The 24737-nt window shown below is 43.1% G+C and overlaps 1 protein-coding gene across 1 annotated transcript in view; it reads left to right on the forward strand.

Moving 5' to 3' along the window:
• CCNYL1 (cyclin Y like 1) overlaps nt 1-19509 on the forward strand; it is a 43703-nt gene extending 24194 nt beyond the window's left edge. Inside the window, exons 6-10 of the mRNA XM_066576106.1 lie at nt 927-978; nt 4028-4147; nt 8449-8615; nt 18150-18312; nt 18624-19509. Of these exons, the coding sequence (XP_066432203.1) occupies nt 927-978; nt 4028-4147; nt 8449-8615; nt 18150-18312; nt 18624-18740 (619 nt within the window). The 3' untranslated portion in view covers nt 18741-19509. The remainder of the gene's footprint in view (nt 1-926; nt 979-4027; nt 4148-8448; nt 8616-18149; nt 18313-18623) is intronic.
• The last annotated feature ends 5228 nt before the right edge of the window (nt 19510-24737 follow it).

Genomic DNA, 24737 nt, shown 5'->3' on the forward strand with positions numbered 1-24737 from the left:
CCTGTATAATTTTGAGTAGGATCTTACTTGCATGAGGGCTATTGTTTGGTAGTTGGAGCAATTCTAGGAGTTGCCTTTCTTTGGTAGCGGGATGAAGACAGATCTTTTCCAGTCATGTGGCCATTGTGTGGATGCCCGTACTGTCTGCCACAGAGCTGTGATGGTCATCACTGGTACTGGCAGCAATAGCTCTGCTGGTATGTTATATATGCCTGGCTCTTTATTTCTGGCTAATTGTTTCATTGCCATAAACACTTCTGACTTCACAATGGGGGGCTCCACAGGCTCCACCTCATGCAATGGTCCGGATTTGTTATTGCAGGCATATAGTTCCTCTGAGTATTCCCTCCACCTATTCTTGATACTCTGTTGGTCATTCAGTTCCTTCCCATTTATGCCTTTGATTGTGTAGTTGCGTGCCAAAAAGGTTTTCCGGCTGTCTTGACCTGTAAGAATGGGCCTCTGATATGGCCTTTCATGGCTTCTGCTCGAGTTGTTTCAACGCTCATTCCAGTCCTTGTCTTTCCTTGCTGCTCGCTGAAAATCAGCATAGGCAGTCTGTTGTCCCATTAGCCTTTTTAGCTGTTTATGATACAGTATATCCAGTGTGGTGTTGGAACAGACCGGCTAGTCTTCATTCTCCACCTCAATGAAACCTGCCAGTTCCTTCCTTGGACCAGTTTTGGTGAACCTGCTGACTAGTCATCTAGCCAACAGGTTTTGTTGCTTCATGTTATGGCTGATCAGTGTCTATGAAAATGGTATATTTGCTATCTAACTAGAACCACCCGTGCCGTAAACCAACCTGTTTGTCCTCCACTTATTTTATTTACTAATATAACATTTAGATGACTTTTACATCTCATATCAAAATCCAAACTTTCCCTGAATGACTGTCATGATGGCCGTACTTTACTGTCTTTTAGAGATTCGGACAGATCTTTGGACATATTTGATGAGAAGTTGCATCCTTTAACGGTAAGATCTTTGTGCTTTAGTTTACCTAGGTAGATCTCGTGGTTTTTGGTATTTTGCTGAGGTCTATAAAATATTACTACTTTTTTGTTTTAAGAGGAAATTAGTTTGGAGAGACATGAACCTGGTGATTAAACAGATTAGAGGGATTGTTTTATTACTACTTCAGGAACACTGCTTGTTACTCCAACAAAATGTAGAGTTTTTCATGTTACATTAACCCCTTTCTGCCCCCAAACAGACATTTTACATCACGGGCAGCAAGGCATTCATGTGACCTGTCCTACATTTACAGCATAATGTTACGTTTGCACCATCTGCAGTCCGCTATAATGATATGCAGCTGGATTCATAGCCAAGTTCCAATCCTGGCCATGTAACGCCTGAGATGTCACGGTCAGTAGCAACCATGGCATCTAAGGAGTGTGATAGAAGGGGATTCCTCTGTCAGGCCATCATGACATGATCGAAGCGTGCAGCCAGGTTGCTGTTGGACAGATGTCTAACAGTGACCTCTGGGTCTGCCATGTGTGGAAGCCTATAAACACCCTGGGTCTAATTAGTTGCCTGTGAGTAGAACACTGACAGACATGCAGTAGTATAGCACGTAGCGCAGTGTATTTTGTACCAGCATGATCCTTTTGGCAATTTTTGTAGGAGATCAGTTTACCAATGACAAATGCAAAAAATAAACCCTACACAGCATCAACCCCCCCCCCCCCCCCCCAGCAGTACAACTCTTCCTAAATTTGTTTTGTATTGCTGTAATGGTATCTGCTTGCAGAATAAAGTTGACTTGAGATATTTACGAATGTCACAAAATAGCTGCTGTCCGTCCAACCTGTGGCACTTAATGCTACGCTATTCAGAACAGCATAGTCTTAGAGTGCCCCTACCCACACTGTCTACGCTTGCAGTCTCCTGGCCAAGGATGGGTCTCCATAGGCTTGCACAGACAGCCGTTTTCTGGCATTAGTAGAAAACCACTTTAATATCTCGTACCGCAGGTTAACACCGTTTGAGGGGGAAAAAAATAGAATTGCTGTGTTTTGAATGTATATTCCCACCCAGAAAGTTGTTTAAAAGCTATTCAATAAGTTTATATGTACCCCAAAATGGTAAAACCTTGAGAATTACAGTTTCTCTTGCAGATAACCAAGCATTCAAAAAATATTGCTCTCAGAAGGCAGGGATGAAAAAACAAAAAAATAAAATAAAAAAAATTTGCCATATCCTGAAGGCCAAAGTAGGGGTTAGGGACGGCATATGTTCTTACTACTTCTCTCGCTACGTATTATCACACTAGGGCAGTTAGTAATGGCAGGTAGTAAATCTGTACTGAATTATACATATTTCCTCTCATAGGAATTTCTTGAAATGTTGGGTTTTTCTAAGCCTCTAGTTATCAAAAACATTGATAACTAGGATGTGGCTTATTTATCATAATGGGTGATGAACATTTAAGACATTAAGTCGGAGGTTCAATTTACTGACTCCACAGCCCTGCACTGCACAGCAACCCAATCTGCTATTGCAGGGGCAGGTCCTATTGAATTCGTTGGGACTGCACTGCAGTACCAGCCTGGCCTGCTGCAGTATAGTTGGTGCATTCTGCTTCCTCCGCTGATCACAGGGACGTCTGCCCCAGGAATCTGCTTCAATGAAAGCCGTCTGCGCAGAATCCGCACTGGAGTACAACATGCCATGATTCTTTCCTCCCCCCCCCCCCCCCCCCCCTCTGTGAGTGGAAAATTGCAATTGATATCCGCTCGTGGACAGGGAAAAGTGATTGATTTATTTATTTATTTTTTCCCAAAAGCATGTTGATGGGCAGTACTAGATGCGAAATACGGATTCCGCAATGCAAATACGCCCTAGTGCATTGAGCCTACATGATTTATCGCCCAATGTAGAATCTCTCAGAGCCGCCGGCGGGTGAGTGACGTCTTTGTGCGGGGCTGTGCAAGCCCCGCACAGAAATAGAACATGCCGCGGTTTGTTAGCCGCGCAAGATTTTGCGTGGACAAACCGCGGCCGTCTGCCTAGGATTGCGTTTGTTAACGCAAACCTATGAAGGCTTCCAGCGGCGGAAATCCCGCCGCGGAATTTCCGCCCGTCTGCAGGTGGACTATGTCTAAAAAATAATTAATTTACCACATTAGCAAGTGACGTAAAGCCATAATGAAGTCATTGAATTATCAGAACAATAGTTGGTGGGAAGAACAGGGGAAAACTTGTAATGCTGGTTGTAGCTGTTCTATGTGTTGATGTAACTTTTTATGCCTAGCTTCACTATTTACTAAGACTAATAACTGCTATGATTGCAGCAAGGGGTCTTACTATTCCATAGAAACCCCTGGCCAGGAAGAACATTTCTCAGCTGAAAGGAAATTAAAGGGGTTGTCCCGCGAAAGCAAGTGGGTCTATACACTTCTGCATGGCCATATTAATGCACTTTGTAATGTACATTGTGCATTAATTATGAGCCATACAGAAGTTATCAAAAGTTTTTTACTTACCTGCTCCGTTGCTGGCGTCCTCGTTCCCATGGAGCCGACTAATTTTCGCCGTCTAATGGCCAAATTAGCCGCGCTTGCGCAGTCCGGGTCTTCTTCTGTTCTCAATGGGGCTCCGTGTAGCTCCGTGTAGCTCTGCCCCGTCACGTGCCGATTCCAGCCAATCAGGAGGCTGGAATCGGCAATGGACCGCACAGAAGAGCTGCGGTCCACGGAGGGAGAAGATGCCGGCGGCCATCTTCACCGGTAAGTATAGAAGTCACCGGAGCGCGGGGATTCAGGTAAGCGCTGTGCTGTTTTTTTTTTTTTAAGTCCCTGCATCGGGGTTGTCTCGCGCCGAACGGGGGGGGGGTTGAAAAAAAAAAAAAACCCGTTTCGGCGCGGGACAACCCCTTTAAGTAACTCTTAAACCCCAGCTCCCCGGACTCCCCACTGCCTCACCTTTTGAGCCTTATATCGTAACTTATGGTGCTTGAAGATTATGACGGGTTCCCTTTAAATGTCTCAAGAAATCTAACATATTGTGTTTCTTGCAGCGTGAAGAAGTAACAGATGAATATTGTAAACATGATCCGGATCATAAGCACATCTACCGTTTTGTGCGGACGCTGTTCAGTGCAGCGCAGCTGACAGCCGAGTGTGCAATTGTCACTTTAGTAAGTATTGAGGTTCCGAGACCTTGGACATTAAGAAGTCACAGAAGCCAGTGCGGTAGTTCTAGTAACACATATTTTGCACCTGAGCAAACTGAATGTTGTATGTCATTATGGGCTCCTTCACACGTCCATGTTGGTATAGCATATTCCCCATGCGGAATATGCTGTACCTATCATCTGCCATGGGCTCCCATGATGCTGATCACACGTTGCATGAAATATGCACGCAATACAAATCGTAGCATGTTCTATCTTGGTGCGCATAAACGCCAAGATGGTGTATGGCAATCGGCAGCCTGCAGCAAGTACACAATGTCATTGCGCACTTGCTGCATACCGCGTGACTGTCACATGCAGGCAGCACGCAGCGAATTACGCTTACATGCATAAGGCCGGCTGTCCACGGGTGTTGCGAAGTCCAGGAGCCGCTGCCGAATCTCTGCTGGGCAGCCCTATCTAATAGATGGGCTGACTGCAGAGAATCGGGGCAATTCACAACATGCTGCGAATTGCCAGCCGCGAGCGGAGAATCGCAATGATTCTCAGCTTGTGGATAGGGGCCGGCGCTTTCCATAGCAATGCTATGGAAAGTGTTGGCCGGCGTGATTTGCCGGCGAATACACGTCCGTGGACAGGGGCCTAAAGCTATGACTTTGGGTATTTAATGGCATCAAACTTTATTCCGGCAACAAAAAAAATTGATACATATTATCTTGCCACCCATAACCACTGAGAGGTAATGTGAGTAACTTTGGTATTGGCACCTGAAAAGGGGTGTGAGATATTGGGCAGCAAGTGAACAGTAAGGCCCCTTTTACACTGAACTAGTATAAGGGTGACTACTCACTAGCGCTTGTGAATTTGCTGCTTTTTTTTTTTTTTTCCCATGTGTCTATGAAGCTTTCTAATGTTAGACGCATCGCGGCGAAATCGTGATTTTGCGCAATGCGATTTTAACATTAACAAGTCCAATAGACCCCTGGAGAAAAAATAGTTTTCTAATTCGGATTCTCGCTGGATCATGGAAATCTGAACAAGAATTGGTCACTATAAACGCTGCCAGCAACCCAACTGTGAACGACAACTTGTACGGTTTGTTCGGGCATAAAAAAATATAAAATCAAACAATCGGCCCCTGTAAACAGGCAGCTGTTCATCGATGAATGACTGCCTGTTCACTGTGGTGGAGACGGGCGGAAGTGATCTCCAGCTCGCTCCACCTCCATTCACTGAGCAATTGTCTCTCCTGTGTGAAACCATGGGAGCAATCATTGCTGGGACTACTGTCAGGCATTCAAACACTCAGATTGTCCTGTGTTAAAGGGCCCCATGTTCTTGCTCGTTTTTCTGCTTCCAACACCTCAACTTCAAGTATAAGAATCTAGGGGACTGAAGTGCCAAACTGTGATGGGTAAGGGAAAGTCTAAAACGGCAGGTCTTGAGGTGTTCCTGGTATGCAGTGGTTGGTGCCTATCCAACGTGGTCCAATCAGGGACAACTGGTAAACTGACAACAGGTTTATGGGCACCCAAGGCTGATAGATGCCCATCACACTGATGATCTACTGTAGCACAAATACTTGGAAGTTACTGCTGGCTGGTATAGAGAAATATAACACAGCACACTGTATATGGGTCTGTGATGTTGCAGGCCCGTCATAATACCCATGTTGAAACCTGTCCACTGCCTAAGGTACCTACCATAGGCACGTGAGCTTTAAACTGGAACATGGACCGATAGGAAGAGGTCTGGTCTGATAAATTGTGCTTTCTTTCACGTGTGAACGGCTTGATGTATACAACACTTACCCAGCTGGGATAGTGCACCCTGGGGCAAAGTCCGAGAAGAGAAGCCAACAGAGCCATGTGATCCTCCCTTTAATGTTCTTCTGGAAAAGCGTTGGTCCTGGCATTCATGTAAATGGTACTTTTGACATATACCATCTACCTAAATATTGCTGTGGTCATTTACACCACTTCATGGCAACTGTACCCCCCCCAATGGCAGTGTCCTCTTTGACCAGTACAATGCCCCCTGGCACACTGTAAGGAACAGGGCCATGAGATCAATGTGTTGACTTGGCCTCAAAATTCCCCAGATCCCAATCCATCTGTGAGATGTTTGAAGGAAAACTCATCTGATCTATGAAGGCTCAATTTCGCAACCTTTGGTAACACTGGACACCTTCAGAGGCTTGTGGAGTCCATATCTCGACAGGTCAGGGCACAAGCAGGACCTACAAGATATTGGGCTTTATTGCTATGGCTATTCAGTGGTTTTTCATCAAACTTTTTTTTTTCTTATATTTTCCAAAGTGTGATGTCTGGCATATTAATGAGCTGAGGGTGAGGAGAGCCTGCAGCTATAAACACACTGGATTCTAGGCTCACAGCAGTCGGAGCAGTACTGTGTTCTCTGTAGCTTGTTACAATAGAAGTTTACGTAAACTAACACTTTTACACATAATTATTCAGCGTCAGGAAGTAGAGGACCTATTTGCTTTAATACATTTCTGCTAAACCTCCAACTCCAGTGTCCCTATCAATCAGAAAATGGTATTTTGTATCCTAAGGGCTTTTCCCCCACTGGCGTTAGACTTTCCTGCGATGGGAGAGTGGTTTCATAATCATGCGATTTCACTCAATGGTTTCATTCTTATTCACTCAAGGCTCACAGCACTAAAAAAAATCTGCGCAGTCGCCCATTGTTTTCAGTGACGGCTGAGCGCTGCCTCTGATTGGTCACAGCACTGAGCCAATCAGAGGCAGTGCTTTCTGGAGGCAGGGATTTATCAATGCCCCGGCCACCAGAAGACAGATGAAGACTGACTGGGACGGAGAGAAGAGCCGGAGAGCTCTTCTAGGTGAGCTAATTATTATTTTTTCTTTTTTTTAGTTATGGATGATTTTCAGGGTACGGCTTATATTTCAAGCCCCTCCCCACCTGAAAATCATCGCTTCAGGGGATTCCTTCATCCCACTGCTGTCGATGGTGCGGCGGCAGCACCAGCCCCATTGAAAGCCATAGGATAGCATCACGGACCTCTGCCACAGCTATGGCAGGGGATTCCTTCACCCCTCGAAGGAATCCCTTGCCATAGCGATCACAGCTGTGCCAGGGTAGCACGATATACTCCCTATGTTTTCAATGGGGCTGGAGCTGCTGCTGCGCCCCCATTGAAAACAATAGGCGATATCCCAGATTTTTCTTATCACTGCGAGCCTTGAGTAAAGACATTGCAAATGAGAATGAAACCATTGAAAATCATTGGTTTCATAATCGTGCGTTTTGACTCCCTCTCGCATCGCAGAAAAGTCTATCGCCAGTGGGTAAGAACCCTTAGTAGTCCAAAATCAAAGGGTTCTCTGAATTATGTAGACTGCATGTAAAGGGGTAATCTTTATAGGCTGCAGTTGGCCTGAGCCATCTTGTACATGTGCTGCTGCAGCCGATTACAGAGCTTGGCAATCATCGCTGAGCGCTGTCATTGGCTGCAGCAGCAGGTTTGCCTGATGTCCCAGGCTAACTGCAGCCTTTAAACAATGTCACCAGGGGGAGCCGGAGCTGCCAGCGGGGAGCAGCAAGTATTGTCCGCTTTATGTTTTAACGTTGGGGATGCCTTTACATGCAGTTTGCACAACTGACAACCACTTTAGGCAGTGACTATAGACTTTGTATTCCATATAAACCGTATGTGTTATTAGGATAGCTTCCTGTAAAGAGTTGTCATGGGGTTGGCAGAGGGTGTTCTCTTTGTAGCTTTTACATGCCGCCGCCTCGCCCATCTCTTGTCAAATTTGTAGATAAGCTATATTCCTGCTTATTTTCTCAAATCCAAAGTAGTGCCACCTTACCCTATGGAGAGAGGGAATTCCAAAACTGAGCAAAGCTTAATAATAAGGTATCGTAAAGCGTAACCCAGAATTAATATAATTTCTCTAAGGGTATGTTCACATACTGTGGGAATGCAGCAGATCTTCAGGAGCAAAATTGGAAGGAAAATCCGCAATGTCTTATCGTACAGGCCTTGTGGATGGGAGTTCAAGAAAAATCCACAGTGTAAATTGACCTGCAGAGTTCACCTCTTCCTATGAGGGGATGAAATTTTTGCCAAAACCTGTACTAAAATCTGCAGCGGCTTTTCTTCTACGTGTAAACAAACCCTAAAACTGTTTTGGTCTTCAATATTCCTTTCCATTTTGCTAATATTTGGCCACTAGATGTCAGTGTTGTCTTGCTCTGTGATCATACTCTTCTGCCCATTGACCATACTAAGTGTTATACATCTTCTGCACATGTAGGTTTACCTGGAAAGGCTTTTGACTTATGCTGAAATCGATATCTGCCCCAGTAACTGGAAAAGAATTGTGTTGGGAGCGATCTTGCTGGCCTCCAAGGTGTGGGATGATCAGGCCGTGTGGAATGTGGACTACTGTCAGATTCTGAAGGACATTACAGTAGAAGATATGTAAGTTGTCTGGTGCTCTTCTTTTTTTCACATTCTGATCATATTAATGCAAAGATCATTGAAATGGCTGTCAAAATGGGCAAGTAATCCTGGTGAAGCCTTATATTGGTAATATACAGTCTGCATAGAGAACAGCTTCTTCACATACAACACAATGACCACTTTTAACGACTACTGCAGTTTCAGAATTATTCAACGTATTGAATAGAATCCCCCATAAGTGCACACTCTTGCTAATCAGGGGTTTCAAGCACACCTTATACCGCTTGCACACGACAAAGAAAATAGCACAAGACTTGCACATTGCATTAACAAGGATGGGGTGCATATTCATGCGTCTTGCAGTCATATATATGAGCCTTTTTTTTTTTTTTTTTCTTTTCCTGTGTCCCAAGTTTGGGCGTCTTCAATGGCTCTGGAAAAAAATCGCATAACTTGTGATGTAAGGTTTCCCATTGAAAACAATGGGAAACACTTGCTGATGCTCCCACGTGGCTATCCTTTTGAAAACCCCTGGATGCAAGGAGTTTTCACATACAAACATCCTTTCGGGACTGAAGGAATCCCCCATAGCGAACCCCTTAAGGACATGGCCTATTTTGGCGAGGACCAAGTGTTTTTTGGTAGATTTTCATCTCCATCTTTCAAAAGCCATAACCTTCATTTTCTGTCGACGTGGCCGTATAAGGGCTTGACTTTTGCATGGTGAACTGTAGTTTTTCTTGGTGCCATTTGTGGGTACATAGACTATATTTTAAAGCTTTCATTTATTTTTTACGTAGGGGGAAAAAACGCATCAATTCTGCCATGCTTTTTTTTTATTTTTTAAAGTGTTAATTATGCAGCATGAATGACACAATGCATCTTCTTTTCCTGTGGGTCGGTACGATTACAATGATACCAAAGTTCTTTATATATATATATATTTATTTTTTTTTTTGTTCCACTTTTCTGCAATAAAAACCCCTTCTTTTGGAATTTTTCTTATATCAACTCATTCAGAGTCCTATAACTTCATTTTTATTTTTCCATGGTCTGAGCTCTATGGGCTTTTTTTTTTATTTTTTTTATTTTTGACGAACTGTCGTTTTTATTGGTACCATTTTGGGGTACATTCAGGTTTTTTTATCACTTTTATTGCGATTTTTGGGAGGCAAAATGCTAAAAATTAGCATTGTGCCTCAGTTTTTTTTTACCTTTTTGCCATGCAGGGTAAAACATGTTCAATTTATTGTACGTGTCTTTACTGTTATGACTATACCAAATATGTGTCTTTTGTTTTTTGTTTTTGTTTTTTTTTCTTTTCTATGCTAATATGAGAAACTGCATAAAGGTTTTTTTTTTACATTTATTTTTTTTTGTACATTCTTTAATTTTTTATTTTTTTTTGTGTCCCTCTGGGGGGGCTTACACTGTTGCACTGATGATCGCTATGATAAGGCATTGCAGGACTTCTCTTCTGTAATGCCTTATCGCTTATTACAGCGATCATAGGCACTGGCAATACAGGATGCTATTATCTGGCGCCCTGTTGCCATGGCAACCAGCTGGGCTTTCTCGCTGAAGCCGGCGCGCTCCCTCTGTGAACCCTTTCCCAGCCGCAATCTACTTAGATCATGGCAGAAAAGGCGTTAACAGCGGGGGAGGGGGGGGCGCGCGGGAGGGGGGGGCGCGCATCTCAAAATGCACCCCCACTGTTGCAGTGTGAGGCCGGCTATTAGTGACAGCCGGCTCCTGCTGCCGGATAGAGCAAGATCTGTCATAATCTCGTGCTATCCCTACGATGTAAGGGTACGTCATTTTGCAGGAAGTACCCCGCTCCCATGACGTACCCTTACGTCATGGGGAGGGAAGGGGTTAATAAATATATCTTGACTTTTTTTACCACCTACATGGAGTACAACATGTGGCGAAAAGGCAACGTCAGAATCCCTTAAATGTGCAAAACCTTTACGGAGTTATTCTATGTCAAAGTGACACATGTCAGATTTCCAAAAATTTGTCTCCGTCACTGAGGCGCAAACAGACTTCGTCACTAAGGGGTTAAAAAAAATGTATCTGCACTTCACATGTCCGACGGCGAGCCACGCGGACCATCTGCAGCTCATAAGAGGGGGAAAAAAGTGGGTACACTGCTGCTGCCAGGGCCAGATTCTGCATGTCGAATCCGACCTGCCTGTGTGCAGGGGGCATAATGCTAAAAAGAAGACTGACTACAGTGAAGCATGGCGGTGGCTCGGTGACTTCTGGGGAGGCTTTGCTTCCTCTGATGCTGGAAACCTGTAGCTTGGGGAGGGCAAGATGGATTCAGTCGCGTATCAGGAAATCCTAGGAGAAAACTTCACGTCATCCGTGAGGAAGCTGAAGCTTGGCCATCGTGGGATTCCAGAAGGACTATGATCACACACACACATCAAATCCACCAAGGCTTGGTGTCAGGAGAGGACCTGAAGGATTCTGTAGGCATATTAACCTCTTCAACACTTCTGCCCTATTCAGCAATTCCAGCAACCTAATTGGTTCTGATTCACAATCCCAGCGACCTGATTGGTGATTAGGGCAGAAGTGTTGATGATGTTAATATGCATTCTGTAGTGCTCGTCGGCCATCTCCCTTGAACCTAATAGACAGCCTTTGGTAGGATGTGAAGACAGAAGTCGCCCGCAAATAAGAATATGAGTGAAGCTGAGGCCAATGGCCGTGACTAGTGGGCCAACCTTGCTGCCGGGAGCTGGAGTTGACCTGTGCATCACATCTGCAGCAGGCACTGTGCTTGCTCCAAATGGAGATTTGCACATAAACAAATTGGTAGTTCAGTAGAATGCAGTACATGTTGCACTAATGCTGCACGAGGGCGTGTCCACCTCTTACATGCGGAGTGTCCACCTCTTACATGCGGAGTGTACACCTCTTACATGCGGAGTGTCCACCTCTTACATGCGGAGTGTCCACCTCTTACATGCGGAGTGTCCACCTCTTACATGCGGAGTGTCCACCTCTTACATGCGGAGTGTCCACCTCTTACATGCGGAGTGTCCACCTCTTACATGCGGAGTGTCCACCTCTTACATGCGGAGTGTCCACCTCTTACATGCGGAGTGTCCACCTCTTACATGCGGAGTGTCCACCTCTTACATGCGGAGTGTCCACCTCTTACATGCGGAGTGTCCACCTCTTACATGCGGAGTGTCCACCTCTTACATGCGGAGTGTCCACCTCTTACATGCGGAGTGTACACCTCTTACATGCAGGGTAAGGCTTTGGGAGTATTTCATCAGCCCAACGCATGCGCAAATATGCTCACCACAACTGAGTGTATTTGCGTATGAGTAAGGTTTGGCGTTGACCATCAGGCGCGTCAGCACAAAGTACTGTAATTTTTGCGGTGCCAGTTCACACGTGCGGGACATTCCCTTTCTGCAGAACTAAATGCTATTTAAAGCCTAATAAGGCCACTCGCACACATGCGCTTTTTACCACGATCACCGCAGCGTTCATAATGCAGCAGTAATCGCAGTACAACTCTTCCATTGATTTTCAACGGGGCCTTACAGACCTGCGCTCAAATGTGGCATTTTCTATCACTGCAATTTTCGAGCGCCGGCTGCTCTATTTTGATGGGGTGCGTTAAAACCCCCTGTCTGATGCAGTAACCTACGATCAAAATCGTGACGTTTTGCCTATGCTGTGTGTGAGAGTAGCCTAAGGGCCAGCTGTCGTCTCTTCCCTGCGTTGCCCGCAGCGTCACAGCCTTCACCTTGCTTTTTTTGAATCTGTCAGACTTCTATGGCAGCTTGCTGCATAAAACGCAGAAGGATGGGGCAGGTCCTATCTTTTTTGTGCTGGAATTGCGCACAAATGCGCTCATGAGGTCGAACCCATTGAAATGGATTCTACTCGTCACGTTTTGCAGGCGTGATTTTTCACACATGCAAAAAAAAAAAACCTGTATGTAAACGAATGTTTGTTATAACCACTTGTATGCATTTTTCATTTATGCAGATTATGCCAGTTTTTCAGAAAGTTGGTGTGGCCACCACACCATGACAGACGTAACCAAAATGTATACTAGCTGATAATGTAAAATCTCCTCCAGGCTGTAGCTGGCATTGATTTCCCCCTCCTCCTCTGCGCTCCTCATGGACAATTGGCCCACTCAAGGCACCGCCAAATACATTTTGGCATCTCACTACAGCAGGGTTCATATTAACCCCCCCTCTCCTGTATGTGTGACTTGTATTGATTTGTTAACATTGCTACATGGAAAACTAGAAGATTACATTTTGGACTAAATTTCAATGTTTACGGTGAAATGAACTACATGTGAACCTCGGTGACCTCTATAATCCTGGATCCCATATTTGAATCTAAAGCTATTGTTTCCTCTATTAAAGGTCTTCTCCCTTTATTCTCGGCCTCTCTAATTCTTCTATTCGCCCGGTGACATCCACACTCGGGGTTTGTGCCATGATTATGCCGGCAGCATCTTCAGCATCCTAGTGATCCGGCGCTGCTCCTTGAAGCATTGTGTTCGGATGCATCTAAAATGCATTAGGACAAAAGGGATGAAAGCGGGAAAGTGATTTCATTAATACATGGATCAGCTGATTTCAGGTCTGATTTACATCTCTATAGACCCGTGTGCCGAGCGCAGAAGGGAAACTAATTTTGGCTATGACTTATTCTGCATCTACGCATTTGTATCCTGTAGCCTCGCAGGTATTGTGCAGTGTTGGTGTGCTAGAGACCATATATGGCCAAAATACGTTGGTCTTCTTGATTTTTGAATTTGAAACAAACCAAACAACAGTTTTAATTCCTTTCTCTTATGAGTCTGTGTAGAAATACTTCTATGTAGAATAAGGGCAGGCTCACACATATTACACAATGAAAGTACATTGCTTTTCATTGATCCTGTCACACTTGCTATAGATAGATGGATGGATATAGTGTGTGTGTGTGTGTGTGTGTGTGTGTGTGTGTGTGTAATATATATGTTTGTATATAATATATTGCAGTCATACCTCTACTTTTGTCACCGCCTTTCGACAATTCTTCAGTGCAGGGTTCCGCCTCTTCTTTCATCGCCTGCTTGTAGTTTTGCCGCTGTCTAACTCAGCCAATCAATGAATGGCTGTGATTGGACAATGAATGGCTGTGATTGGGCATCAAGCTAGCACCGAAAACCAATTGCAACAATCTATTGCTGTAGGCGGGGTTCTTAAACCTTGCTTACAGTAATTGATGATCTGTCAGTGCAGGGGAAGCCTGGAGCAGCGGCCGGGATCCGGACGGCAGCTGCAAGGTTGAGTTTTTGTTTTTTTCCCCTATCTAGTGTAGCTGACTTTTCAGGGTAGGGCTTATATTTCAAGCCTTCCCCTGAAAATCGATCTGTGGTTAACACTGCCAAAAACACGGCACCAGGCTGTGCCGAAATGCTGAAACCACTGCCCATTCATTTCAATGGGCGACACAGGGCCGAAAACTCTTGTGTGAACAGCCTCATTGAAATGAATGGGAGCAGTGTACAGAGTTTAGCGCTGCGCTGAAAAAGCAGCCCTAAACGCTGTACAAAAATGTGGTTTGGTGTGTATTTTGGAATGTCTAGAACAAATTAATTGGATTTATATTGATTCCTATGGAAATAATTGCCTTGAGTTTAATTGGTTTCAAGTTTCGATGATTGCTTTTGGATGGATTACCAACAAAACCTAGAGGTTTGACTGGGGGTGTGTGTATAGCTATCGCATAGAAAAAAATGTTTGTGTGTGTTTTTTTTGTTTTTTTTTTGCTTTTGTTTTTTTTTTATTCTCTCTTGATATGAAATAAACTCCGTGCATATGCAATTGCATTTCATATGTGTGGCATTTGTATGGAACGTCACTAAGTGACAGAGTGGGAGATTAAAACCTCATACAAGACCTCTGGGGTCATTTTACAAGTTTTTGGGGGGAGGGGGAAGGGGGGGGTCAAACTTTTCAGCTGTAGCTGGGGCATCCATAGGAGACCCAGTTGCACAGAAACTATCTTTCCCCTATAGTGACAATCGTCACTAACAGAGACTAAGCGGCGTCTGCTAGGACCCTGCAGCTCTGCTGTGACATAGGGCACTCTGATCGCTGGGTGGCAACACTTTTTAGTACATAGTGCTCATTGAGACCAAAATTTTCAGACGGAAATTACAAACCAACATGACACTAGTGTGTGTGTGTGTGTGTGTGTGTGTGTGTGTGTGTGTGTGTGTAATAAATATTATATAAATAATATATGGGGTGATCGCTCCATAATGAATAGAATACACCCGGCGTGTCCCTTTATAATATTAGTCTGCATCACTATCTATTTGTTATAACAAGGCTGGCTTTATACTAATAAATTGTAGCAGGGGCAGCCTGCCACCCTGCTGCACCGCTGCTAGTAGAAACGGGGCCCACATTGGCTTTTCTGTGACAACCCGTATAACTTTGCTACCAGAACACCTCCATTGAATCTTACAGTACTATTTATGAAGGGATAAATAGCTATTATATAAATATATGCTTTTCTTCTGTAACTTTACACCCCATATGGAAAATGTGGGATCCCTAAGAGAACAATCCTTGACAGACTTGTTAATTATGTAGCCAATCTTGTCCCCAGCTTGCTGTTTACTGATCCTGATCTTTGGCGTTTGTCTTTCTATATTGAGAGGCCTGCCGGAGGGGGCAGGGAATTCCTTGTTCCATAGTGTCATTTACTTATTATATGATGAGTCCACGTTGCTTCAAGAGCCCTTTTCCTCTGAGATAATAGCTTCAGCTCTGCGCTGATCCATTTGTTGCCTTGGTGATGTGCCCACCACTTTTGTTGATACGTCTGTACTTTAGTAATAATAAAAAAGAGCCCTTTCCTGTTATCAACCTCATGAAAATGTTGTACGGTTCACGGGAGCTAATAAACCGCAAGTATCCTGCCTTTCATCTGCGGTGTACAGCGTCCACATGAGAGGGAGGAAGAGACCCCTGCGCCCGCACCTCCGTCCCACAGGGGACAATACAAATATAGCTCCGGCTCAGAGACAGTAAATCCAGGGGGTTCGGCTTGTGCTATTCTGTAGGGGGCAATGCACCAAAAACTGCAAGTGCGACTCAAGCCTGAGGCTGATTATACACAGCTTTACATGAGCCCAATGACTAATGCCATTGACAAGACTGGCACTCGTTTAAATGGCCTTTACACAGACCAATTCCATCTCTGAGGGACGAATGAGCCTTAAAGGGGTTGTCCCGAGGCAGCAAGTGGGTCTATACACTTCTGTATGGCCATAATAATGCACTTTGTAATGTACATTGTGCATTAATTATGAGCCATACAGAAGTTATAAAAAGTTTTATACTTACCTGCTCCGTTGCTGGCGTCCTCGTCTCCATGGTGCCGACTAATTTTCGCCCTCCGATGGCCAAATTAGCCGCGCTTGCGCAGTCCGGGTCTTCTCCTCTTCTCTATGGGGCTCCGTGTAGCTCCGCCCCGTCACGTGCCGATTCCAGCCAATCAGGAGGCTGGAATCGGCAATGGACCGCACAGAAGCCCTGCGGTCCATGAAGACAGAGGATCCCGGCGGCCATCTTCAGCAGGTGAGTATGAAGACGCCGGACCGCCGGGATTCAGGTAAGCGCTGTGCGGGTGGTTTTTTTAACCCCTGCATCGGGGTTGTCTCGCGCCGAACGGGGGGGGGGGGGGTTTAAAAAAAAAAAAAAACGTTTCGGCGCGGGACATCTCCTTTAACCCCTTAATGGCCACCCATACACCTTTTTACAGCTGGCATTATTCTGAAGATTGTCAGCCTTTTACATGATGCAGCACCGTGAAAGGTGCAGAGGGAGGGGGCTTCCTCTTTGGCCCATCGGAACCCTACTATGTGATCATGGAGTCCTGATGAGTTGCTATGATGCCTTGAGACTGAAGATGGCCTTCAGGTCTGCCTTCTTCTGAGGCAATGTAATACTCAAGCATTGTAGTGTATTATACAAATGATCTAGGTTTATGAACTTCAAGTCTCCTAGTGGGACACAAGCAGAAAGTTAAAATAAAGTCCAACCCCCTCCTTTTTTAGTATGCGCAAAAGCGATAGAAAAAATGACCACGAAATTTGGTATCGCGGACTTCATTTTGACTCACAAAGTTTGTGAAGAATTCAATCCGCACGGTGTAAACCGTACGGGGAAGAAAAAATGTAAATGTGAAATGGCTAATTTTTCATATTTCATGTAACAAAAAATGGAATAGAAAGTGAACAAAAAGTGTTATTGATCACCAAATGGTAGCATAAAACAAAAAAATACAACTCTGCCCACACAAAGGTGTGTTTTTTTGGGGGGGGGGGGTTTGTTTTTTTTTTGTTTTGTTTTTTTTTTTGTTTTTTTTTTTTTTAATAGAAAATAATTAATTTTAAAAATAAAACTGTGAAACATATTGAGGGGGGGGGGGGGGACAATGGTATCGATGTAATCCTACTAACCTGCAGAATCGATTTCAAACTACTATTTATACAGCGTGGGTAGTTCAACTTAACAAAATTGGCAATTTTGGCTCGTTAATTCTTTAATCATGCCTCTAGAAAATAATGGAATAAAAAGTGATCAGAATGTTATGTGCTTGTAAAAGGGATCAATGAAGACTAGAGCTAATCCTGCAAAAAAAGAAAAGGCCCCAATAGAGCTCCGTTGGAATGCAAAAACTTTATTCTTTGATCAAGAGCCTTAAGTAGCCTGACTCGAACTGTATAAACTTGTTTGTGGTGATCATGATGAGACCAAGAATTGCACTTCTATTTTTTTGACACCTAGGCTGTCTAAGGAGGGGCAGATGCAATACGGATATACAGCTGCATCAGTATTTTGAACAATGCATATACTTCAATGGGTGGTTTTTGCATTTGCAACCAATTCTACATCAGGTTGTCCTGATGATGGCTAATGAGTCAGCAACGTGTGACTACAAACAAAATTTTACGGTTCTTGCTTTTTAATGGCTTCTTTTGACCTCTCTTTTTAGAATGTCCATATTGGACAGATGAGTTAATCAAACTGTACAAGGCTAGACTTCAGGCAAGTTTACAAACCTGGCATCTAGTGTAGAGGAAGGTATGCCTAGACTGTGATCTGGTATGTAAATAGGAGCGGTTACAGTGCCTCTACACTTCTTGGAAGGTAGTTTCCCTAGAAGTCAATGATCTGACTTTCTAACAGTCCTTCCATCGTAGAAGTCCTGGCATAAGGTTTGTGAGAAAGTTGGAGGATTTATAGGGAAGCTACCTTCCAATAGATGGCACTGCTGAGGAGATATACTATTTTTATGTAAAAAATTTCCCATTGGTGCATCACATGACTTATGCCTACTCAGGTTAGAGGGGTACGGTTTCTCCTTGGGAAGTGCTATGAACTAGAAGACCCCACAAATTAGAGGCTTATTTTTTGATGACTGACTTTGCGTCTTATAGACTGACACTATTCTTAACTTTAATTTTTTTTTTTTTTTTTTTTTTTTACCTTTTAGGAATGAAATGGAGAGACACTTCCTGGAGCTGCTGCAATTCAACATTAATGTCCCTGCCAGTGTATATGCCAAATACTATTTTGATCTACGTTCTCTAGCCGATGACAACAATCTAAGTTTTCTGTTAGAGCCACTTAGTAAAGAGAGAGCACAAAAACTAGAGGTAAGCCTAAAATAACTGCTGGGAATTGATACGTTTGACTATTGAATGCAGAGGCGTAACTTGAAGCTCCCGAGCCCCGATGCAAAACCTGTAACAGGGCCCCCAACTATAATGCTTTATTCATAGTACTGGGCTCTCTATATGGAGAAGAGAGGCCTTATGAGCCCCCTAATTGAACCCCTGATTGAATGCTTCTCCTACATGGTCGTACCAATTTTTGCTTTCTACTTTTAGTGGAAACTTTCAAGTATTACATACTTCAACACAAAAAAAGTTGTTTGCCTTTTAATGGGGTTTATTTCTATTCTCAGGCTATTTCCAGGCTCTGCGAAGATAAGTACAAAGACCTTTCTAAAGCTGCTATGCGACGGTCCATCAGTGCTGATAACCTAGTAGGTATTCGGCGCACAAATGCCATCATTTCCTGAGGCAAGACGAGCTGGAGCAGCTTCAACGTGATCAATGAGCAACATGGACACCCGGCACTACCAAGCTTCCCACACACTCTTACACACGATTTCAAGCCAGCAGTGTCTTCCAGCATGAGGGCTGTGGGGGCAAGGGATTATAAATCCAGGGATGCTATGAGCCATTCTTTGAGACTGAGGGGCATCCATCATGGAAAGAGGAGAGGCTCTAATGGAGAGCAGCACAGTCAGTTTACGCAGAATAACGTGGTGCATCAAAAGTGAAGTCCTTCTCTCGGAGATCCCTCTACCACCTACATTTGTATGCTTACTATGTAGGCCTATAGCTGTGAACTCAGACTTTTTAACACTATAGTTTTTGACATTTTAGAATCTAAAACACTAATCATGTGATTTATAGTTTCTATTTTATTGCCTTCTTGGTCCCCGTACTCCTTTTTTTTTTTTTTTTTGAATTTACTACATTTATTTCCATCAAGTGTTACTACAGTCCTTCCCTAAGCCACACAAGAGCAATGACTAGGTGGTGGTAATGCCCTCTGGTCCAAAGGCTTTTTAATAGGTCAGTGCAATGTTTTATTAGTCTTTTTTGCCTACCAGCACAGCAACTACAAAAAAATGGTTAGGATGAGGACTGTCCAAAGAAGAATGTGTGCATTTTCAAGTAAACCGGGATCAGGCCTGTACTATAATTCTTGGTGCTCCTCTTGAAATTATGCATTATAAGGAACTGCAAAACTTAAATAAATTTGTGATTTTTATACTTTTACACCACTTCCTCCGCTTATAGTGATGTAAAAACGTATTTCATGCATTTCCTGCTACTGATATGAACTCCTGTGATTTAACAGCTAGATGGACTTCTACAGATCTCTCCAGCTTGTATGGCTGACGGCTGTCCTCATTCCTGTTTACGCTGTATACATGCAGCAGTATTTTATTGTAATTTTCATATGTTGGCTGTAACGCTAAATATGGCAAGTTGCTGTGTTTCTACTAGTCCTTACAATTTCAAGAAAAATATACCGTTCCTATAGTAATGATATCGGAGTCTATGGAGTTGTCTTCAACCGTTAAAGGGGTTATCCAGACAGCCAAAATATTTGCTATGCCTGGTCCTGACACTGGGTCATGTCGTTGCGAGTTGTCCAACTTTTCCATGGAGTGTGATATCCCTACAAAAGGCTAGCTGTTCAGAGCCAGCAAAGGGGGGCTAGTTTAGTTATTAAAATGATCCAAACAACCAGCCCCTGTGCAGACACTTTCCAACAAATTTGGAAGGTAGAAGACGACCTGCAATCACATGATCCGGAATCAGGATCAAGCTTGAAGTGGCTGTGCCAGCTCCTCTGGATCAAGTAATTTTTTTTTGTCTAAATAAGCCAATAGGTGCAGCAGCACTCTACTGGAATGCACCATTAGGTGCGGGTCTGGTGTGTAAAGCTCAGCAATTCCTGACTCCAAGGACTAACGTCATCCAAATAGAAAGTGAATTAAGCAGCACAACCAGTGATTCCAGATGGTATTTCTCTATTGATGCTTAAAGGGCAGAGCAGCAACGTTTCAACTCCTTCCAGAACTTGACAAAAACTCCGGAAGGAGTTGAAACGTTGCTGCTTTGCCCTTGATGAATCAATAAAGAAATACCATCTGGGATCACTGGTTGTGATGCTCAATTCACTTTCTACTTGGATAAGTTTTTTTTTTTTTTGTCTGTCTAGATAATCCCTTTAATTCTTAAACTCAGAACTTTTGAAACAAGATCCAAAAAGAAAAATCTTTTTTTTTTTTTTTTTTTTAACCTGTCCATTCTAGAACACATAAGCACATGTTTATGGAAGTTAAATTTTGCGGCCTCTTTTCTTTGGATTGGGAGGGGTGGGGGCTGTATATTTGTGACATGTACAAGATTCATAAACCTGTCACAGATGTGCATATGTTGGTGCACATTATGCACTTTACAAAACCCTTTTTTTACAATGCAACGTCAATGTAAAAAAGAAAAGATACTGACCTTTTATAAAAACTATTTCCCCTTGTGGCTGTCTTAAATACTAAACTATTTTAATATTTGGATCGAACTATACCTGGCAAGCCAGTATTGCACACACTGATATAATGACTAGTGGGGGAACAGTGGGAAACTTCAAAGCTAAGTGTATTGAGAACTTTTTGGGGTTAAAGCGGCTCTTTAAGCCTTTGAACTGTAAGCCAAGAGTGATACAAAGTAGATTTGTCCATAGCATAAACCAGTGTTTTGAAGGGGTTGGTCAATATTAGAAAAAGATAGTCCTGCCCCACCCCTTCCCCTCTAACAGCAGCAGTAGTCCTGTGCATGTGGCAGAACGGCAGCTATGGACATGAGTGACTAGATGACTCGGTCATGCATGGTATGGCAATTCTGCCTTTTTAAACAACTTTTTAAAGAGTGTGATTTCCTTCAACTTTAATTCTAAAAATTACAATTCTCGTAAATATAGGAATGTTTGTTTTCCAGCACAACAGTATTAAATTCCGGGTTGTATTTCACGTTCTACAAGTTGAATTTGCCAAATTTGAGTAGTCCTGGCATTTTTTTTCTTGAACTACAAAATTAAAGTACAGCTTAATCTAAAAGGTATTCTGTAAGGATCCTCTTACACAGGAAGGCTTCCGTCTATAGAGGGCGTCGGTCGTGCGGGCGTTTTACTTCCATCTCAACTGGCCAATTATCAGAAAGGGTTGTAGTGCTTGATTGGTCATATGACTTTCCAGCCCCCCTTCTCTTCTCATATACTTTAGTTGTCAGCAGCACTTCCCATTTACACAGGATGACGGACGTGCTGCCAACCAACGATGGGTTTTTTTTGTTTTTTTTTTATTTGCACTAATGAGAAAACTCTTTTGAAATGTAATCCCCATCTTTTGTCATTTAAGAGAAGGGCATTTCATACCGGACAATTATTAGGAAACTACAGAATCCCGCTATCATACCTACCTGAAAGTTTGTAGTAGGGGCAGGTGAAATATATGATTTGTGTTTGGCATTATATTCTGACTTGGATATGTTTTGCAAAGTATCTTTGAGCAATTTGAAATGTATTTGCCATCTGAACTGTCTGGGGGGACAGGTGGGTAGACTGCCAATTTGGTAAGGGTTCACTCATATGGGCGTATGTAGCCCACATCTTTTGGTGTGCTAAAAACCCATTGACTTCTATTGGACCACTCACACCTGCGCTGCCCTTCTTTTGGTGTGTATTGCGTTCCAGAATGGGCTATGGTGATTTAACATGCACTGTAAATATGCATGTACAGGTTTGCTGTGTCTTTCAGACACCTGAAAATATATGTGCATAACACATACGCCTATGTGAGTGAACCCCAAGTCATGCAGGCCAGGCAATGCTTCCTGGGGAAGAATGGTATGTGAACTGGCTCTCATCCAGGAGGAAGAAGGCTGTCTCTTTAATGCTACCTATGGAGGCATTTACCTTCTAAGTCATTGTCTCATCCTTTAATAAACTTTGCACCATTGCTTGGGATTTAAGTCCAACTAGAGTCCTCTTCATAAGGAGAATACACCTATCTGCAAACTGCTGTTTTGGGGTTCTTGCTCCCCTCCAGTACAGAGCCACAGACCAGTGAGAGACTTTGATTAGGTATACGGAGGTGGCACTAATGAAGAACTTTCCCTTCTTCCTGGATGAATAATAATTGTGTACCATCTGAACTATGAAGGCAATAGATTGGAAACCCCTGGAACTCTACTCGGTAACACTGCTCTAAAGCAAGGTTTGCATGGGGCAAATACATGCAGTTGGATACTATCAATTTCCATTAACTTTGGCTTTGATGCGGAATATCGGAGATCTTGGATTATCAGACTGTTTTTAAAAAATGTAATTGGAGGAATCTCCTGAATTCAATTCTGGGTTCTGCATCTGCTGTTGTGAAATTCTAGATTATTTCACCATAAACTTTTGTACTTTCAGCATTTCTGGACTCTTGGATTCCCATCAATGGAATTTTGCTCTGAATGAAATCTGTTTGCTTATCAAATGAGTAAGGAAGTTTTTCTGAAAAGTATTACTAGTCATATGCTATGTTCCATTGCGATATTTGCTGGAGGAAGGGGTGTTTTTTGTTTTTTTTTGTTGTTTTTTTTACCAATTTTCGGAGTAATCAACCTAAAGTGGTAGGGGGACTTGAGCTGCATCTCTTATGTCATATTGTGGCATGGAGGCTGATCAGAGATGCTGTTGACCTTGTATAATGTTTGGATGCGAGGGTGGTCCTGATCAGTTCACATCCTGTCCCGGTATGATCTTTCTGACGCAGTATATTACACTACAGTCCTTTTTCCTATAATCTTTTTACCCCAATTGTGTTTAGGCAGAATTGTCTTACGGTTTGCCTAAAGTGACCCTCTGGTCCTGGAACGAACAAAGATGGCTCCACCGCTTCTCTTACTGCCGGATGCACACTGTGCATTAATATTCATTGGTAGTCTAAGACACTACATGCTGCTCTGACTGGTCAGCACTGCTCATGTGGACAGCACTAGTTAACCAAAGCAGGTGTAGTGTCTTAGACTAATGATGAATACTAATGCACAGTGTCCATCACGTAGTCAGAGAAGTGGTTTAGCCATCTTTTTGGTTGTCCAGGACCAGAGGTTTGGGTTAAAGAAAGTTTTAGGACCTAGAAACCAATCCTGAACACAGAAGGCTATTAAGTAGATTAAAAAATACAACTTTTTGTAATTTTTTTCCTCCTTTTTAAAACTATGGCTAATTAATTAATTATTTCTTTAATAGAAGTCAGGAGCAGACTCCGGTAGTACCAAGCGTATAATCCTGGACCGGCTATGATATAACCCGGTGCCAGCATGTCGGTAGTCTCCCTTGCTCCTGGTGCACCATAGGGGAACGCCACAGCAAAATGGTTTATTCTGAAACTAATGCTTAATTTTCAGGCAGTTTTGCTTCCTCATGTTTATATTAAAAAGAAAAGCTAATAATAAACTCTATTTTAATTAAACAACAATGTTTGTCTGTGATTTTTATGATAATGAAGCATGCAATCTAGGAATCGCCAAACCTAATATGCCAATACTCAAAGCTCCCGGTACAGAAGATAATGGATACAACCAGAAGGGAATGGGTCTTTGTCTACTAAAGACAAACAGCAGTGGGAAGGGTTTCTGCCCTTTTTCTCAGTCATCTATGAAGCCTGGATAAGCCTTCTCCAAAGGACCGGTTTCCTCGTTTTCGTTAATTTTTATTAATTAGGATGTGTTCAACATTTAGCAAAGAGAAGATGATTTATGCATACATTATTTAATGCATATCTGCATGATCCACAGCCTGTCTATGGCCATTCTGCAGCAGAGTTGGGTTACAAATTCGGAGTCTTCCCCATTTGATTGCCCCCAAGCCAAAATGTCAGTGTAACATAGTAATTAAGAGCTGAGCTGATGGCTTCAACAGCACATGGCTAGTGTAAGATCTGTCTATGTAAACTGTGTACAACTGCTGAACAAGGTCATTTCCCTCTGGCATTTGCATTCCAAGCTTCTGTTGGCCTCCAAATCCTTATTAATGGATCAACTTGTCCTCCTTTTTGGTCTTGTAGGATCTAGTTTAACTTGAAAAAAAATGCCACACCTTCACTTTACATAGAAGTCAGGAAGCATATCCTCAGAAGTGTTCAACATCTCTTGGTGTGACATGCTTTTACCTGCAATGCATCATGCAAACCAAATTGTGCATGATTTTCTTGCTTGACAGTACATTATTGTGTTCACGCCCAGACACTGACAGCCATCCACCTACCCTGTAGGGACATAAAGCTAATTTGTTATAGAGAAATGACAAAGTAGGTTTGGCAGATAACTGGCTACGAAAATAGATGTTGTATAACACAATGAGTCATAATGTAATTGAACAGTGTACAAATGTGTACTATGTAATAATCATACAGGTATGGTATATGGTTTTTAAACTAACTTTCTTT

Source organism: Eleutherodactylus coqui, chromosome 8 (assembly GCF_035609145.1).
Source record: "Eleutherodactylus coqui strain aEleCoq1 chromosome 8, aEleCoq1.hap1, whole genome shotgun sequence".
Classification (NCBI taxonomy): Eukaryota; Metazoa; Chordata; class Amphibia; order Anura; family Eleutherodactylidae; genus Eleutherodactylus; species Eleutherodactylus coqui.